We start from the raw sequence: 18,392 nt of genomic DNA on the forward strand, positions 1-18,392 counted from the left end.
GTGCTAATGAGAACATCAGACAGCATCTCTGATATACTAGAGCATTACATTCCTCACTGACTTCTATACCCAGAATTGGTTCTGACAGGGGATTTCTGTCTACAATCTATAAATCTTATCTGAGCCAGATAAAGGAGAGGCACTAAAGTGAAACCATTCTGCTTTCTTTCTGCGACACAAGATGCCTACATTCATCTCCCTCCTTGTTTTCTGGCATCCATGTTGTTCTTCTCCTCCGGTTCGCTGTTTTGATCAGTGAGGATTAACTTGAGTGTAGCCTCTTGCTCGGAGCGAGGTGGAAGATTATGAGGGAAAGTTGCTTAATCCAGACTACATTAGATAGACACACACGGTTGTTGTTGTGAAGGGCTCAGAACAAATCGGTGATCAGTAGTGCATAGCTTCTGTCTCTTGTGCTGGAGTGGCTCGAATATGTAACGCACACTATATGGAGTGTGACAGGGAAGCAGTCTCTTCAAAGGAATAAAGCACTCATGGTTTACAGTGCAGTTTATTCTAAAACGTTCTGTTATTTTGAAAGATTTACTTACTTGCATATGTAACTACATCACATTTATTGATTGTAGTCATATTTTAGTCTTATGATTATTCTTTGTTTTAGCAACCAAAATACAGGCAATTCAGGCTACTTGTCATCAGTGACACTTTAGTCTCATTTTTTCTGTTTTTACTTTTTAGTGTTTTGACTGTAGCTGTTGCCATCTGTGTGTACACTTACAATTGTTACAGGTGTTATTCTTACATATTGCAGGATTAATGGAAAATGCTCCCTCTGCTCTACCGTGACACGTCAGACAGACTCTCCTCAGCAAATCCAATTCATGTTATCATTTCCAATCTGTTTGAACAGACCTACTCTGCCTGTCTTGGTCCTGCTCACCTAACATTAGCATTAGCACAGCTACCTGTAGTCTACAGTGAAGAGCTGGAGCTCATTCAGACGGTTCACACACTTATCAGACTTGTAATACTGTGCACTGTTTGATTTAGGCTTGGAAAGAGAAGCAGAAGCATTGGAGAACATTAATACAGTGATGTTTTGTCAGTGAGCAGATACAGAATGATTTAGATGCTGGCATTAATCCTGTAACCTATTTATTCCTTCTGTCAGCAACACAAAAGAAATCTGACTGAAAGTAACTTTACATTAGCTTCCAGCACCTTTTTATACATTTAAAGTGCTGCCTGCATGTTTGTAGTTTTTGTCGTCTCTTTAGTTGCTACTTCTTGCCTAATTCTTATTGAAAATTTCAGATGAGTTTGGTCCATAACGTGCCTGTATTCTTTCCAAGCGCTAACTAACATAGAATTACTGACTGACACATAAAGTTACTGAATGTACGGTGCTTCTTATTATTGACAGCAAATCTACAGATGTTGGAGTTAAACAAGACTTTGCATTAAAACAGTGATTTGTTAGTTATATTTTTTATCATTTTAGTTACATTCTTGTCGTGAAAATAGGTAATTAACAAATATTTTTTAGCATCATTTTTGTCCTAATAACACTTAATTTCAGGAAAATCATAACATAAAGAATTTCTTCTTTTCAAATGGATTCACCAGTTGGTCATTACAGACTGAACTGGCTCCTGCTCATTGTTGTTATCATTTACAGCTACATTATTCTAAATCCTTCGTCATCAGTAGTGAGAAAGTCCCATTTTTTTATGCTCACCCTCAAATCATTGCCAGATTCAACTTAAACATCTGAAGAAACCCTACAAAATCTGAGTATGAAAAAGGAGCTTCGGGAATGGAATATTTGTGTTCTGTTGTTGCTGCACTAGTGTTTATGTTGACTTAGTGGTCCACCAAAATGGAATGAAGCTGTATTTACTTTCTTTTATCTCTGCCCTTTCTACAATGGAAAGTCAAAATGTCTGCTGTGAGACAGGCTTATTTTTTGACAACTTTAGGCACAGTATATCAAATAGACTTTTCTTTTTATTCCAGCTCTGTTTGATTCTCTCTGTTAAAGTAATTATGGACAGTGTTATGTGCTATAGTCCTGGGTTGATAATGGCTTTAAGTATGTATTGAAGTGTTAAAAAGTTTTCTTTAAGGCTCCTGAACATCCAACCTACATAGAATTGTTAAAAAAAAATCAAAACAAATTGAAATTTGGTGTGAATTTAGCTGGATTCACTTTTGATCAAATGCTTCGACCTTAAAATCTATATTATGTGTCGATAGTCTTATCACTCTTCTTGTCAGCGTGCATCTTTCAGTTAGTCAAATTCCTCTTCTTCTTATCTAAGCAGCTGGCAGTAGGAGGGAAGCATTGCCAACGTTATTTAACAGGCACCCGCTGACCTATCAAAGCCATCGTCAGCACAGGCAGCCAACTGTTTATGAGGTCCTAAAAAGACAGTTATGAGTGTAGCAGGAATGCCAAATGGGGCTGGGACGGTGGTCCTGTTGCCTGAAAACGTCTCTCCAAACATTTGACACAGCGACAGCCGTTGCCCTTATCACTCCTCATCTCTGCATTATTTCAGCCACGGCTTCAGACGTTTTTGGGGGGGGTGGGCAGGTTGGGAGGGGAAGGTGCTCGGTTGGAGGCAGGAACTTAATTTTCAAACGCAAAAGGACAGAATGAAGCCTTTAAGTTAATATTACCCCGTGGAGAGCTCAGAGAGCCAGCTGCATTTTAATGGGGATTAATACCCAGGCTCTGTCGGCACATTATTCACCTTTATCAGCTCCAACAAGCAGGCAGGCAATGAGAGAGCAGAGTCCCTCTCTCCCTCTTTTGCTTTGTAGGGTGGAACAGAGGCTGAAACAATGCAGAGAAAATGAAGGATGAAATGGGTGCCGATTATACTGTCAGCCACATTAAAGTTTAACTGGGTGGAGGCTTGGATGGACCCCCCTTTGAGGCCCTGGCGGTTACAGACGGTAAAGAGCAGGAGAGTGAGTGATGGAGGAGAAATTCTTTCTTTTGATTATGCACAGGCCGTCTCTGTGTCTGTGTCTCAGAGAGCAAAAGTGAGCCTTTGTTTTACAGAGCAAGTTGGGGCTTTGAAAGCCCAAAATGTCGGAGCTTTATTATGATCTTAAAGCGGTCGCTATTTTTAAGGGAGTGGTTATGCTTTGCAACACAAAAGGTAACATTAGTAAGTTACTGCAGCTACACAAATGCGCTTTTGCTGGTGAAAATGGTGGCATTTGCGCTCTCATTTGGTCTGTACATATTTTAAGTGGTCTTACAAAGTACTGTGACTGCAGAATGTTTTAGTAGTGACCTTGGGGACGGAGACACCGGCAGTTAACAGTTTTAGACTTAATTTCATTGTTTTGGACTGTATCACAGCAAACAAATGATACCGTGGCTAAAGCAGTCAGTACCTTCTGTCTTTCAATGTTGTTACAGCTGCTGATTCTTAAATTTAATAACCAAAGCACATTTAGAGGCAAAGATTTTCTTCTTGTGCTGCACTGAAGGCGATCACACTTTTCAGAGGTGACAACATCCCCTTTTGTGTTGTTGTATTCCTTCAAGCCATAGTTGGGTCCATCAGATTTACCCTGAACCTGGAGGCATGCAGTCAGTACATTAACATACACTGTGGTAATGTGATTATTCCGCACTGTAGGCAGTAAAAAAATAATGTCTATGTCAAGGAGAAATTTCCTTTTCCAGGTTGTGGGGTCACAAACATTTATAGTTCTATATCACCTGGAGAAAGCCGTTCAGTTGTTACTGTCTGAATACAGTTAAGATTTTCCATTACATACACAAAGGGAGCATAGAAATCTGTATACTGATCATGCAGCATGTGAATTTACATTGTAGAGCAATCAGGCTAGTGTAGCACATGTAAACGTGTTACACATTTTTCTGCTTTGATGTGATTACTCGTTAATTTGGTTTGTGTTTTACATGGAACACACTATTTTTCAGTGAACTTTTGCTGGAGTGCAAGCAAATATATTTCATGTAAATTGTGATACAGAGGCCTACAGTCTGCTCAGTAGTGGTTTAGCTGGATTATGATGATCATAATACTGTACTGCAGTGTCTGTGATTTAGGTAGTGTGAGAGTATGATGCAAATGGGGATTGTACCCTGCTTCATACATTTAATAATGACAGCAAAGTTTATTCTTGAGCATAACCCAATTTTAGACATGCAACTAGTGCTTTGTAACCATTGGCAGCAGAATTAGTGGAATAATCCTTTTTTTGTAAGAATCAGTTTGAGCAAATTATAACTAAGTAATAATGCTTGCATTGTATAATTTCTGCATGTCTACATATGTATCTAACATACGTCATGCTGTATTAAGTGTCCATTCAGCAGAACACAGAGGTTTACTTGTGCCAGCTGCTAGACAGGGACCACAGGGGCAAAATGATGTTAGGGGGTGGTGGGACCAGGAAATGATTGTGATACTTAGTGGCTTTCAGGAGCAAGTGCTTCATTGGTGTCAGCTCTCAGTTGATAACCTTGAAAGTACTGTCCGTCCTCGATTTTCTGCAACACCTACAGTTCGATACGAGACACTACTTCACACACACACTGCGGTTGTTTCCCGAACATTTGTAAAGCATGATCCTCGATCTCCAAATCTGAAGCAGGCCTAATTCTTGGAAAACAAAATTGCCTGGTAATCAAAACATTCCTATCAGTGTGTATCTGATGGCTTGCGAGTTTTTATGGAAAGTTTTTGCTTATGTGTACTGCAGATCTGTTGACCTGATAATTCCCTTAATGTTGGTTTAATTTTTCATGTTATCATATAAGTTATGTTTCCTTCACTCCCTCCTTGTTCTAGCTATCAGTGAAATATACTATGTGTCACCCTCTGCAGGCTTCTTCCCCGGCAGCTCCCAAGGCTGTGACGCCTTCCTTCGCCACAAGATGACGCTGATATCTCCATCCATTCTGAAGAAATATGGCATCCCCTTCGACAGGGTGAGTGGCTACTGGTCTGCGCATCTATGACGAAGGAGGGCTTTTTTTATCAGCAATAAAATAATATTTATTCAAGTTAATTTGTATGTGGAATAGTCTCTGTGTTAAAATTGGAAGCCTCTATATTTTTAAATTTCCATAAAGCTGGATTCACTTGCCTACATTAGAATGCTATGACACAGCATCGTTTAACACTCCACAGACAAAAGCTAGTTTTCCCATTATCCCTGGTCACATGAGTCCAAGCTGATTGCAAGTTGACAGTGTATGTTATTTCAAACTTTAACTGTATTTTAATGTAAAATTAGAAAAATAACGTGTTTTTCAGTAGTCAAGTTCCTCAACAAATTTACATAAATGTATATCCTCAGTCTCATAGTGACCACATTTATGATCATGACATTATAACAATAAGAATGCTTGAAATGTATGACAATTAAAAGAAGAGGCGAAATTGTTCTCTAAGTCGTTCCTGTGTAAATTGCAGAAAAGGTGGGCTAGTTTTGGATGACGCCGTTTTGACGCAAACATCACAACTGATGCCGACAGTAGTTTTGACATAATATGAGTCAAGATCTTCTCATGTCTGTCATTGGAAATTAATTGCCATCTTTTCCCCCCTCTGGATCAGCATGCAATACAAGTCCTCACAGTACAAACATTTATGGATGATTGAATGAGGAAAAAAAAAAAAACTGGCACAGAACAGGCATCAAAAGTTCTCCACTGTCAGCAGAAGGTTCCCCCCTACCCCACTTATCTCATCACTCCCCCCTGAGGACGTCATTATCACAGCGAACATGTTACTTGTTACACACCTACAGTAGCTTTCCTGATTCATGTGTAAAAATAAAATCGTCTTGTGTTCTTGCGAGAGCAAAAAAGGGACGTTTGATATCTGAACCACTGCCTTTTAGTTGAGGAAGTTTATCTCCCGCTTTCAGACTCTACCCCTGTTCCTCCCCTCATGCCTGTCACCTTGTCTGGCTTGATGTGTCTCTTGATTGCCGGGATCCAGGCTTCACAAAGAAGTTGAGATCCACAGTTCAGACATATAGGGCCTAAGTTTTGGGGCAACACATTAAAAAAAGAATATGCTTCACTTGTCCTCCCGTTTTAAAGATTCTCAGAATAACACGGAGCTCATGGGAAGACTCTCAACACTTGGAGCAGCAGTCATGTTAGGTGGAATTAAATTTGCTCGCAAGTCAGGAAAGTTTAGAGAGAAGTTCTTTCTGAGGAGTTGAACTCCCTGTTTATCCCTGAAACATTAATAGCAAGTGTTATGTATGTGATACTCGTGGATAATAAAAAAAAAGGCAAATTGGCTTGAAAATAAATACTTGATTGCAGCCTTCTGTGTATGCAGTACTGACACTTAGAAAATAGAAATGTAACGTATCAAGAATGTTATCTTAAGTTTGTAAACGTTTTTGTTTTTTTTCTCCTTATGTGAACAGATAACTCAGAATGAAGGGGAGTTTATGATCACATTTCCTTATGGCTACCATGCTGGCTTCAACCATGGCTTCAACTGTGCAGAGTCCACAAACTTTGCCACTCTGCGCTGGGTGGACTACGGCAAGATGGCTACCCAGGTAAGATAAGACGACCTAGCAGGATATATACTCAGTGCTGTTGAAGTGTCATGAAGTCATGTAAGATATGAACTTGTGACGACAGCGTTGAAAGTCCAATTTTTTTCTTGAATTCTGCTGAAACTCACTTCAAAAATATCGAGGCAAATCTGCCTGACATCAGTAGCAAAACCGTCCTAGACTGCAATGATGTTAATAATTTAAATTTGTGTCTGCTTGAGGCAGTGTGGGCATGATGCTGCTAAATATCAGTTGTATATGTTTTGGCAGGTAATCGGGACGAGAACCTAAATCTATATATTTGTCAGATTTTCGATGGCAGCCATCAATAAGCTAGCAGCATTACCAGCAGACAGCTATATGAGACAAGGCATGAATATTTGAAGTGAAAGTAAACACCTGCAGCTCTTAATATCGCTGTCATCACGTAAACGCTCTGCAGGCAAATGCAGACGCTTCACTTAAAGACATTTGATCTAAAGTGTTATTCAGAAGCCGCTCTGCAGCCCTCCTGCTCTGGCTGTTTGCTTCTCTGAAGGGATATAGTAATAGATCTTATCGAAATATAAAAGCAGCGTCTGGTTCTCTGCTACACACCATCTGTTACCGACACTAACTGTACCCTCACATCCGTGCACTGACGCAAACTGCCTCTTTGCCTGTGGGCTGTTGAGCATGAAATTGACAGGGCATGGATAGGTTGTGCAGGGGAGCCCAACGACAACGTCCTCTGGAAGAAACTCCTCCCTTGTCTCTTCTACACATTCTGCTTGATTTTCCCATCCAGTCCTCCGCCCTCTCTTTCGCCTCGTGTGCGTGCGCGTCTCTTTTTTTTCCTGCTTTCTCTCTACTTGGCTGCATGTCAGATTTATGAGGTGCCAGTTTGCAGAAGTACATCTCCCTCCCTTCTCACTCTTTCTCATTTTCGGCCTTCCTACTTCACCCATGTGGCCACTTGTAATTTAAGAACCACTAGTCCAGGCTCCAGCAGTCTTCCCTCCACCGTTGCCCAAGGGAGCATCTCCACAGCACTTGTCTCAGTTTGATAAAGAAGAGTGGTCCATTCTGCACTACTAATCCGAGTCGACAAATCGACAGCACAGCACACAGAGTCAGAGGAATGTGAAATGCAGCAGCTCGGCCAATGAGCACGGTTCTCTCTGCCAGTCCATTTTTCTCTTTCTTCCTCTTCCACACAGGCATTTCCACTCTCTTTGGGTGATGTGTGGTGCCCCAGCAGTTACAGGGATGGTCTCATAACTAGTGCCGCTTCATTTTGCATCCGCAGTCACTCCTAATTGTGGGTCGTTCTGATATAGAAGGTGGTAAAAGTGACACAGAACCTGTTGAAATTCATTTTATTTCTTCCTGAATAGGTCTTACTGTTGTTCATCTTCATTAACACAACCTAAAAAGTAATCTCATTGTCACTGTATTCACTGGATTTGATTACTCGTTTTTGCTTTTGTTTTTTCCCCCCACCAGATGTCCTAAAAACCTAAATTGAATCACCAGGTCTCAGTGCTCTGAAAATCAGGTGTTAAATATTCAAACGTGCTCTCATTCTACTACATATTCCCACCCTTAAGTGCTGAACATATAATTGGAGTCTAATTGTGCTTTATCTCATTGACAAATTTTTAAGTGAATTTGTTTCCACTTCAGTTTCAGTTAACTGTGTTTTTTATATATATATATATATATATACACACACACACACACACACACACACAGTAGTTTAATGTAGCTTGCCTACGCCAGCCACTTGCCTGGCAGTAATGAAGTCTCTCATTTTCTCTCTATCTGTCTCTTAACTCCCCTGTCTTTCTTTCTCTGTCTTTGGCTCAAGCAGTCATCCGTTAACTCGTTTGGCTGCCTCCCCTCCCTCGCCCGCCCTCCCCCTCACCGAGCCGTATTCTGTCAGCACCCAACAGGACAGTGAACGATGAGGCTCAGTATCGAATTTGTCACCGTTTTGGGGGCTGCCAGCACATGACAGAGAGAAGGAGAGCGAGTGAGCTTAGGTGTGCTTCATGTCTCCGTCTTAAATACGAGCTCCTCAATTGCTGACCCATCTGTCTGACTTACTAAGCAAACACACACCTGCGGTCAAAGCAGACCTATTGTCAGCACTCCCTGCGTGCTGTGTGTAAGTACTTAAACGCTCATTGTTTAAGACATCGCGGTCTTAATTAACCTTACTCTGAACCTTTTCTAAGTGTTTATTTAATTTTCTTATTAGTTAGTCATTCATGGGGTGAGCATTTCATTCGTAGTACTTCAAACAGACATGTTTACTTCAATTTAGGCAAAGAACTTTAACTCTAGCAGTTTTGGATCTAATCCCTAAGTGTCATCCATTTCCTACAAAACTCTTCTATAAATGGTCAGACTATTTCAGAATTGGCAAGCAAGGCATTGCATGATTAGCCATCGTGGCATATTAACTGTACTTGCAGTTTCTTTGGCAAGTTTCGAAGAAATCGTCAGAGCACTGAACCCATTAAAGAACTAAAGCTGGTAAAAAATGGTCCTTAAGGTTATTATGGTTATGTCTGCCACACCATTATGTTGCTGAATGTTAACAGTTGATGTCCTCTGGGTCTATCGTAATCTCAAAGAAAGCCTCTTCATGTTCATTTGGTGCTCAGTCACAGTTTGCGACTGTTCCCTTAGGCTTCCGGGGTGATTTTTCTGTCTGGGAGAAGAGCAGAAATCATCCTCCCAGTTCCCAGACTAAATTACATCACTTTTTCATCTTCAGAGTGAATTGCAGACGACTCACTTCGTCTTTTTATATTTGTTTGCAGACTTGTCTCGTGTTGGCGAGACCAGATATACTGTGGTTGGACATCGTAAATTTGTATTAGACTGTTTATGTGCAGCCTATGTCTGTGATGATTACTTTACAAACTTTACAGGATAGAGAAACATTGTATTCATTAACAAAAAAAAACTCCCTCATAATTACACTGTACAAGATGACTAGGTATCACACAAACATGGCAGTGGGAAATAACATTTGTCAAATAATTTAGTCGACACGTGTCAGCACCGTCTTAAACTTTCTCAGTGATTATGGTGCACACATTAAACACAGAGACCGTTTACAAAGAACTTTATATTCACATTAGAAGCCTGTGGTTTTATCCATGATAATACAGTGTGATAAAGCTTAGCTGAGAGGTGATGATCACAGTTACACTCTAGGTGCTTATGAAATGTGAAGCAGCTCAAGGGCAGTCTTTGCCACATTTCACTTCTGTACATCTCAGATGTTAAGTATTATAAAATTACTGTTTTGAAATAAAAATTTCTGCTGGGAAAAGCCTCTAATGAATCTTCCTGCTTTTATTAAAACAGTACAGCAAAATTCAGTAACAGATTTCTCTATGTCTTTATGATGGTTAAAGGTTAGAAAAATTATGATTTAGTTATCTTCTGCATATGTACATGTCCATTCATGCAAAAAACATGACATTTGTCTCTAATTTCTGTAATTTTACTTAAAAAAAAATCAGTGAAATGACGAGTCCAAGATTACAACTTTTAGTTTGAAACTTGCATCAAATCAGTTTAGTTTCCTGGTAAGCTCTCTAATAGTCAATCCACCCTACCACTATTCACTGCTATTAAAGTGTGGCTTTATTGTGAGGACAGTTTTAAGTGGGGAGAAGAGTGAGCCACAGACTTACGGCCACGCTTTGAGATTAGTTGGTACTGTTTAGTCAGTTGAAGTATCGCTGACATTTACAACAGAAAACGTGGTGCAACATAAACCTGACAGATGCAGCAATCCATGGCTGTGTGCACTGTTTGTTATTAACACAGTCAGCTTTATGGTTGCGAACGCCTTACAACACTTACTAATGAACATTTCTGCATTGCTCATTGTTTTCTGTTCAGTCACCCTTTCTTTTCGGCATGTTAAACAGCTGTGGTCAAATGTGGGCGTATATGAAGATATAAAGAAGGAAAAGAAATAAGTGGGAGGCCGAGAATAATGAGAGCAATGTAGTCATTATTTAGACTTGGTCAGCATTATTTCTCCACTGGAAAAACTTGTGGAACAAACAAGCAAATACTTTCAGTAAGTTTTTGTCTCTTTTGTAGTAGGTTTTCGCAGCATGAACAGCTTGATGAAATACATCCCCGCCTTTGGAAATTTTTGCACCTTCAAAAATTTTAATTACATCTCAAATCATTCTTCATCCTTCGGATCGTCTTTGTGGTTATTTTTGTTCCCCATCAGTAGTGTGATCAAAGCATGCATAACAAATTTTGGATAATCAAAGTTTCCCAGCTACTGTGAGGGAGGTCAGACGGGTCAGACTCGAGCCTTGTTTTGTTATTAACACTCTGAGTCCACGGATCCATCGAGAGTCCCCAGGCTCTAGGGTTTTCTCTGGCTTCAACAATTTAGCTTCATTATGAGCCCAAGTATACTTCAGGGCTCATTGACTGCCTGCCTCAGGGCAAGTTTTTATTTTCTCAGATCTTGTGCATCTCCAAATGTGTTTCCTCTAATTAAGTTTTTATATGATAACAAAGTGTAACTCGTCCCAGCCCTTGAGGATGGCAACAGTGTCCATAACCTCTTTATAGTTTCATTAGAATAAAATAATTTGTCTTTTTACAAATGTATATAGCACTTTTTCGCCTGGTCCAGTTAGTGTAAAAGCAACACTTATCTGGTTTTCTTTCGTGTTTCTGGTTTTCCGGCATGATGCAGTTTTCTTCTAAAGGTTTCCTAATAGTAACAGGCGGGTGTACCCACGCTCACTTGCCCCCCCTGCCCCCCTCTGCCCTCCCACTTTCCCGGTCCGCCACCCTCCACCCGACACCATATTTTAATGTTTCCGTCTGTCAAATGGTGTCTAGATGAGATGTAGCCGGGATATTGTTTTGCTGTGGAGGTGTGAGCTGTTGTGTTTCCAGTAATTGAACATAAGACTCTCAGTACTGCTCAGAAAATAATAGGCCCAAAATGTAATACAGCAAGCAAGGCACAAAAGAAAATATTTTCATCCCGCTCTTTCTCTCTCTCTCTTTCTCCTCCTCCTCCATTTTTGTTTGTTGCATCTCCCTTTTTTGTTTCCTTCATCTCCAGACTTCTCTTTTGTAACTGCCATTTCTCACTCTATTACATACAGCACTGTGGTTTCCTCTAACAACTCTGCTGCTACAGCTGCTCCTTTCTCTAGTCAGCAGAATGATTCATTGACCTGTGATGCCGTTCTGAAGGTTTTTGGGGACATTTTGAAATGTGAGCGGTCACCAGATGCAGCCGGTACTCTTGCTTACATCTGAGGCTCTTTCACCAGGTCATATGTTGTGCCGCATTTTACTTCCTACATGTTTTAGAGTAACTTTGATCAGTGCTGTAAATACAACCGTTTCTTGGGACAACTAATGTTACTCTGTATACTTAAGGCTTGATTGTGTATTATGATTTTTCCAACTTGGTTTTGGGAACATAGAGGTGAGAGTCTCTTAGTATCCAGACACTTGAAACTCGGTTATGCTTTTTATGTCCTAGTTGCCCTTGTTCATATACAGAGTGGGTTTTTTTTCACCTCACTCTGCAGTAATTTGTATAACGCCATTTTAAAATCACTCTTATTAGTAAATGCTGTTAATCTTACATGATTATAGCCTAGATAATGTCACTGCCTCCATGTAGACTATAGAGCACAGAGCAAGGTGTAGTATAATTGTTATACTGCAGACTATAACCTACTTAGAAGGGCGAGGAGAGTTGCTTTCCTTCTATTTAGCACAGTTTATATACACTCAACTGCAATGAGTTATTAATTCTGAAACATTACAGATGCTTTGTATAAATATGTGACATTTAGGTTCAAGAAACATCTCTTTATAAGTGGGATTTCTGCTGCTGTTCTTCTCTGTCCTCTTCCATGTTGATTTTTGGATTCTTCATCAGTTTGCCACAGAAGGTTACTTCTGCTTTTGGTCCCTCACTGCACCAAGTTTTCAGTCTAAAATCTGTGAAGTGTAGCTGAAAAGCTTCATCTGTAGTTGTGGCTCCATATGTAGACAATCTCCTCCACTCTACAGCTGTGGGGGATTAGGCTCAGAAAAACCTGAAAGCAGTGGGATGTGACATTAGTTCCCAGGCTGAATTAACTCGAAATGAATTCACTTTTTATTTTTGTGTTACATAGTTTGTTTTTCTTGTTTATGTGCAGCTATTCCATTCTCTAACTCAGTGCCATGTGCTTCTCCTCTGCATTTTTTTTTTGTCAGTGTACCTGTCGAAAGGACATGGTGAAGATCTCCATGGATGTGTTTGTGCGCTGCCTGCAGCCTGATCGCTATGAGCTTTGGAAGCAGGGCAAAGACACCACGATGTTAGACCACCTTAAGGCCACTGAGCTCAGCAGCCCCGAACTAGAGAACTGGAGGCAGCATCGTGTCACCTACCGGGCTAACCTCCTGCGAAGGTGAGAGGTTTGACACACAGGATGTTGTCAGGCAGTAAAGAATATCTCAAAACATGCACATCCGTTATATATTATAGTTATTATCTACTAATATCTATATCGGTTCCAAATTTTGTATATAATGTGCTAGTTCCAAAATTGTCTTTGACAAACTAAGGGATAACCAAGAAAGTCTAAAATGTACATTGTACTAAGGCTAAACTGTCTTTCTGCACAACCCCAGGGCCATGCAGAAGATGAAGCAGGTTCGTCGTCTAAAGCTGGAGGAGGTCAAGGTGCTGGCGGAGGAGGGCATTGAGCTGAACGCTGCCGAGTACCAGCGTCAGGTGGAGGAGCGCGAGGCCCAGCGGAGGCAGGAGAGGGAGGAGCGTCTAGCCAGAGAGGCCATGATGACCCTGGAGGCCATGGAGCGTGAGGAGCAGGAGGCTGCTGAGGCTGCCGCTAAAACAGCAGAGATCCCATCTGTGGAAGGTGAGGAAGACCTGAACAGTTAGTGTAATTTGTTTGTGTGAAAACAAATCTAACAAGTAAGGGGTGTTATTCTAGAGCAGGGGTCGGCAACCCGCGGCTCCGGAGCCGCATGCGGCTCTTTCAGCCCTCTGTTGTGGCTCCCTGTAACTTTGGAAAATAAATTGTTCTGCCTTTCAGGCGCGTTTCAATGCATTTTAATATAGAGAGTTTTATTGTGAAATTACCGCTCTTATTTTGACGTGTCACTTCACCGGATGTGCTGCTGGGGTTTTCCCCTGGCTGGGACATGAGAGCGCAAGGTTGATGCGGAGGAGATGGAGAAGCAACGCCTGTAGTTTCACATCGTTTTGTACTCAAGAATGGCAAGCCTGTATATTAAAGCTCCACTCCAAGAAAGACACGTCTTGTCTTTGAGTCAAAAGTACTCATGATAGGGTGATACACGTTACACGCAAGAACACGGCAGCAGGTCAGAGAGTCAGAGGAGTAACGTCTTGGAAAACAGGGCAGCGACTTACCGGAGAAAAGTTATTAGCTTAAGATAAATAGATAAATAGATTTTACAAGTCAAATAGACATTCGCAAAATATTGATTTCCAGCTAACATTATGTAACATATGAGGTCCAGGAGCAAAAATGACATTAACCAGGTAAGATAAATATTAGTGGAAGGACACAATTTAAAAAATGAATCTAATTAGAGGCTTTGTAATTAATTAATCACGACTGATTAACAAGGGCATAGAAGTAAAAAAAAAAAAAGCGATGTATGCAGTGTTGTCTTCATTTTAAATGCCAAAAGGATTTTGCGGCTCCCGGTGTTTTCTTTTCTGTGGGAAACGGGTCGAAATGGCTCTTTGAGTGTTAAAGGTTGCCGACCCCTGTTCTAGAGTGTAAATTTAACAATTTTAACTTGATTAGAAATAGAATCCACATTTCTGTTTTAATCACAGTAGCTCATCTGGTCTGTCACCGTTTTTTTTTTTTTTTAATACTCCTCTGACCTTTTTTTCCCTCCTGTTTTCTTCCAGAGCCAGAAGCCAAACCACAGAACTTGACAGATGACGTTGAGAAAAAGAAGCCGAAAAAGCCAAAGAAGATCTCCAATATCCAGAGTGCCATGACTGGATTTGAGGAAGCATTTCAGCAGTTTGCTACATCTGGCATCAATAATTCTAAGAAAGCCACGGCCAGTCGTGTACGCACTGTATCCCCAAGACACAATGACATCCCAGCAGACAACAAGATGGACGTGAGTGCCACCCAGTTGAGACTGAAAGTCAAAAGATTTCTCCTTTGATTTGTGACACAATTAACCCTCTGAATTGTCTCATGAAGAGCAAATTTATTCAGCCTTACAATAATTCACATACATTTGCTATTATCAGTTAAATACACAAAACAAATCAGAATGTCAGTGTTGATTAATGCAGTATTGCACGATAAATTGGCTTACATCTAGTATAAATGTATGACATTTGTGTTGTGAGGTTACAACACATTGAACATAAATAAACAAAAGATCATTTGACACAACCTTGTTTTATCAGGCAAGCTACTCCAAGATGAAAATGCCAACAGAGGTGAAAAAGAGTCGCCGCCACCCCCTCAGCAAGCCACCCATGCGCTCCCCTCTGTCCATCGTCAAGCAAGACCCTAAAGGTGACAAAGGTATGTGGTTTTGTATTTGACACCAGACTAATATTTAAATACTGTAATATTTATTACTTATTTTAGGCTGAGTGGTGCTTGTACAGAAAGATTTGAACTGTTGAAGAATACTCACCCTACTTTTTTGAGCTGCACAAGAATTTTCCAAAAATCTGGATGTCAGTTGAGAAATATATACTGTCATGCGGTGTTCATTTTCTCCTTGAAGAGAAGGAAGAAAAGCAAAATTTAGCTGCCTTGGAAACCATTAAATTTAACTGCAGAAAATATTAACACATTTTACCCAAAACACGGTTTTCAAGAAACCAACCCTATTTTTTTCCCTCATTATTTATCCCACTCTTTGCTCTCTCCATCATGATGCTTAAACTGAAGAAGACACCATTTCTGTTTTGATTATTGATCTGGGGAAAGAAAAACAAGCAGGACTAAAGCTCCCTGTGGGGATAATGAAATCAAGACAGCAAGGCTTATTTTCCCTGCTCTCCCTTCCGTGTTTTTCTTTTCATTTTCTGACTGACACTTATTGATCTAGGGATCATGACTTCCAATTACCTGCTTTCAAAGTCACTTTAAGTTGGCAGCAGGGGACCCGACTCGGGGCCTGTCCTTCAGAAGGGTGGATGGGGGACTAGAGGAGAGGGAGAGAAAGCAGGCGATGTGAAAATAGACTGTTAAATGGGAAGCTTGTGAAAAGATCTTCCTGCCTTCTGTCCAGGTCTAACAAGCGGTCTGGATCAGTAGCTTCAGGGCTTTACTGTAAAATTGATTCTCAGCCTTGAGTAGCAAATTATTACAGCCTGTCCTGTTTGTGTTCATCAGCCAGGTATATCAGGAGTGGCGTTGTTACTGTCCGTGTACAGAATGCGCTCTTCTCATCTCTTGGCAGGGACTCTTTTATGAAAAAGATTCTCTAAAAACATTTAATATGGTTTTACAAAATACAAATTATTGCCAATGAAAAACCTTCCCACTTGTCTTTATGTTGTGTCATTTACTTCTAATTGTGGATATTATGTTTTGTAGCAGCAGCACCGTAATAATTCTATTTCTTACACACAGAGCTGTCCTCACCCATGCCGCTGGATAGCGACATGAAGAAACAGGAGCACCTGTGGCAGAATCACTCACCCAACTTCCTGGCAGAGAAGGCTTTTAATGCTGCAGTGGCTGCCCTCCAGCCATACTGTGCTATCTGCTCACTCTTCTGTCCCTACACGAAGGTAAACCCACACACCGCTGCAGAGGTACATAGTAGCAGTTCAGGAGATTAGCACCGGTGATGTTGGGTGATAAGTTGACCGTTTAAACTACTAACTGACAAATTGATGAATGCTTTTTAAGAGTTTCATTTTAAAGGGTTCTTATTTCTATCCGACCTCTTTAGCCGCAGAAAGACGGCTCAGTTGCAAGTGAAACCCAGCGTACCACCCCTCCCCGCCATGGCAGCATGACTCGTCCACTTGTCCCAGAGATGTGTTTCAGTGTTGGAGCAGGAAACACGGAGCCACCGCCCACCAACTGTCACATCGGAGAGGATGGAACCAGTCTTCTGATCCGCTGTTCATCCTGCCAGATGCAGGCTCATGCCAGTGAGTATTAATCAATCAATACACAAGAGAATGCAGTCCCTGTGTTGGTACATCAGGGCAGCCTAGTTCGCTAAGACTTCCTTGCTATAAATTAATAACTTCAGGTATACTAGTTTTTGTGGTTTCTTTTTAGACAAGCTTAAAAAATACATTTGAGCACAGCAGTGTTTGCTTGTTGATAATGAAAAGTTAAAGCTCTTCCAGCTGCAGGAAGAATTCAAGCAAAGAGAATTTGATTACAGCTTTTACTGAAGCAGCTTCCGTTATTGTGTGTGTACAGCTACAGAGAGCGAGAGTACATAGGTGGTAAAGTACGCAACAACTGGCATGGTTTGAGTACATTTAGAGGGAAGAGTACAAAGATCTTCTGAGTCTTTAGCCTATGATGAAACATTCCTGTTCTGATAGGAGTGGCCTTTTTCAGGATGACAATGGCCCCATCCAAAGTGCATGAGGGATTACTGAATGGTTTGATTAGGATGGCCTTCACAGTCATCAGATCTTAACTTAACTGGACACCTATTGGAGATCTTGCACTGACATGTCAGGCAGCTCTCTCCACCACTGTCATCAAACTATCAAAAGAGGGATTTTTTTTTTTTAAGAATGATTTCAGATCAATTTCAAAATCAAAGCCAAGGATCACTGAAGCTGTTCTGGTGGCATATCATGATACAACACCTTATTAAGAGACTTCTTTTAATTTGTCATTTAAACACATTCATTCTATATATGCATAATAAATTATATATTCCATATTTGTTGTACAAGGGGATGGATGTAACTGCACGCATACATTTCAAAAACCCAAGTGTAAGACTTTACAGTGTAGTTAACATGACAAACAGCCATGCCATCAGTTGTGAAAGAGGCCTGCGTGAAACTGAGCATTGAAGCTCCTTTTTCTCAACAATATTTTGTGATTTCAGAAGTCTTTTGTCTTTGTATTTTTGTAGAAACCTTGTATTTGATTCTGTTCTACAGCATTTGATTGATAACACAAACCCATACACGGACTGGCAAGCTTTACAGACTCCACTGGACATTTCACTGTTTCTCTCTGTTCACATTTTTCCCCCCTGGACCTCCGAGAATAGTGTTGGAAAAATAGGAAGCACAGAAGACGAGAGTCCAGTACAGCAGAGCAACAAACTGTCTGCTCAATTCCCCTGTTGCCATGCTCAGTGAGGCTTTCTAGTTTAACTCTCCTTGACTCGGGTTAAACTAGCTAAGAGGCTGTTGAAGCAGCGCAAAGGTCTTTCTGAAAGCAGCACACCATAAACTTTCCTAGCTCTTATTTACACTCCTTTCCTCACTTCATCATTTTTTCACAAGAAAGTTGACTTTTAAGGGCATCTTGCTTCCGTTGAACCAAAGGGCAGGAGAGTTGAAGGGATAGGCAGCTTGTTAGCATTATCTTTGAGTGAGTTATCCCAGGATTCTCTCTGTGCTCGGCTCTAGTTTCTATTGCCAAGTGCAGATATGAGCTGTTTGGACAAAACATTTTAAAATTTACACTTGTATGTAGTACGTTCATCATGTATGCTTTAAAAAAAAAAAGGCATATCAATGTTTCCAACTAACCGCACAAAATGATGTTTTGTGTCCAGCTAAACACACACATAAATCACAACATGGACTTGCACGCGCTCGT

General features: G+C 40.7%; 1 protein-coding gene across 1 annotated transcript in view; it reads left to right on the forward strand.

The window, feature by feature from the left end:
* kdm4b (lysine (K)-specific demethylase 4B) overlaps positions 1-18,392 on the forward strand; it is a 46,997-nt gene that overhangs the window by 14,604 nt on the left and 14,001 nt on the right. Inside the window, exons 6-13 of the mRNA XM_051947266.1 lie at positions 4,839-4,942; positions 6,403-6,540; positions 12,808-13,004; positions 13,228-13,475; positions 14,507-14,727; positions 15,026-15,146; positions 16,209-16,369; positions 16,534-16,738. Of these exons, the coding sequence (XP_051803226.1) occupies positions 4,839-4,942; positions 6,403-6,540; positions 12,808-13,004; positions 13,228-13,475; positions 14,507-14,727; positions 15,026-15,146; positions 16,209-16,369; positions 16,534-16,738 (1,395 nt within the window). The remainder of the gene's footprint in view (positions 1-4,838; positions 4,943-6,402; positions 6,541-12,807; positions 13,005-13,227; positions 13,476-14,506; positions 14,728-15,025; positions 15,147-16,208; positions 16,370-16,533; positions 16,739-18,392) is intronic.

This window comes from Acanthochromis polyacanthus, chromosome 4 (assembly GCF_021347895.1).
Source record: "Acanthochromis polyacanthus isolate Apoly-LR-REF ecotype Palm Island chromosome 4, KAUST_Apoly_ChrSc, whole genome shotgun sequence".
Classification (NCBI taxonomy): domain Eukaryota; kingdom Metazoa; phylum Chordata; class Actinopteri; family Pomacentridae; genus Acanthochromis; species Acanthochromis polyacanthus.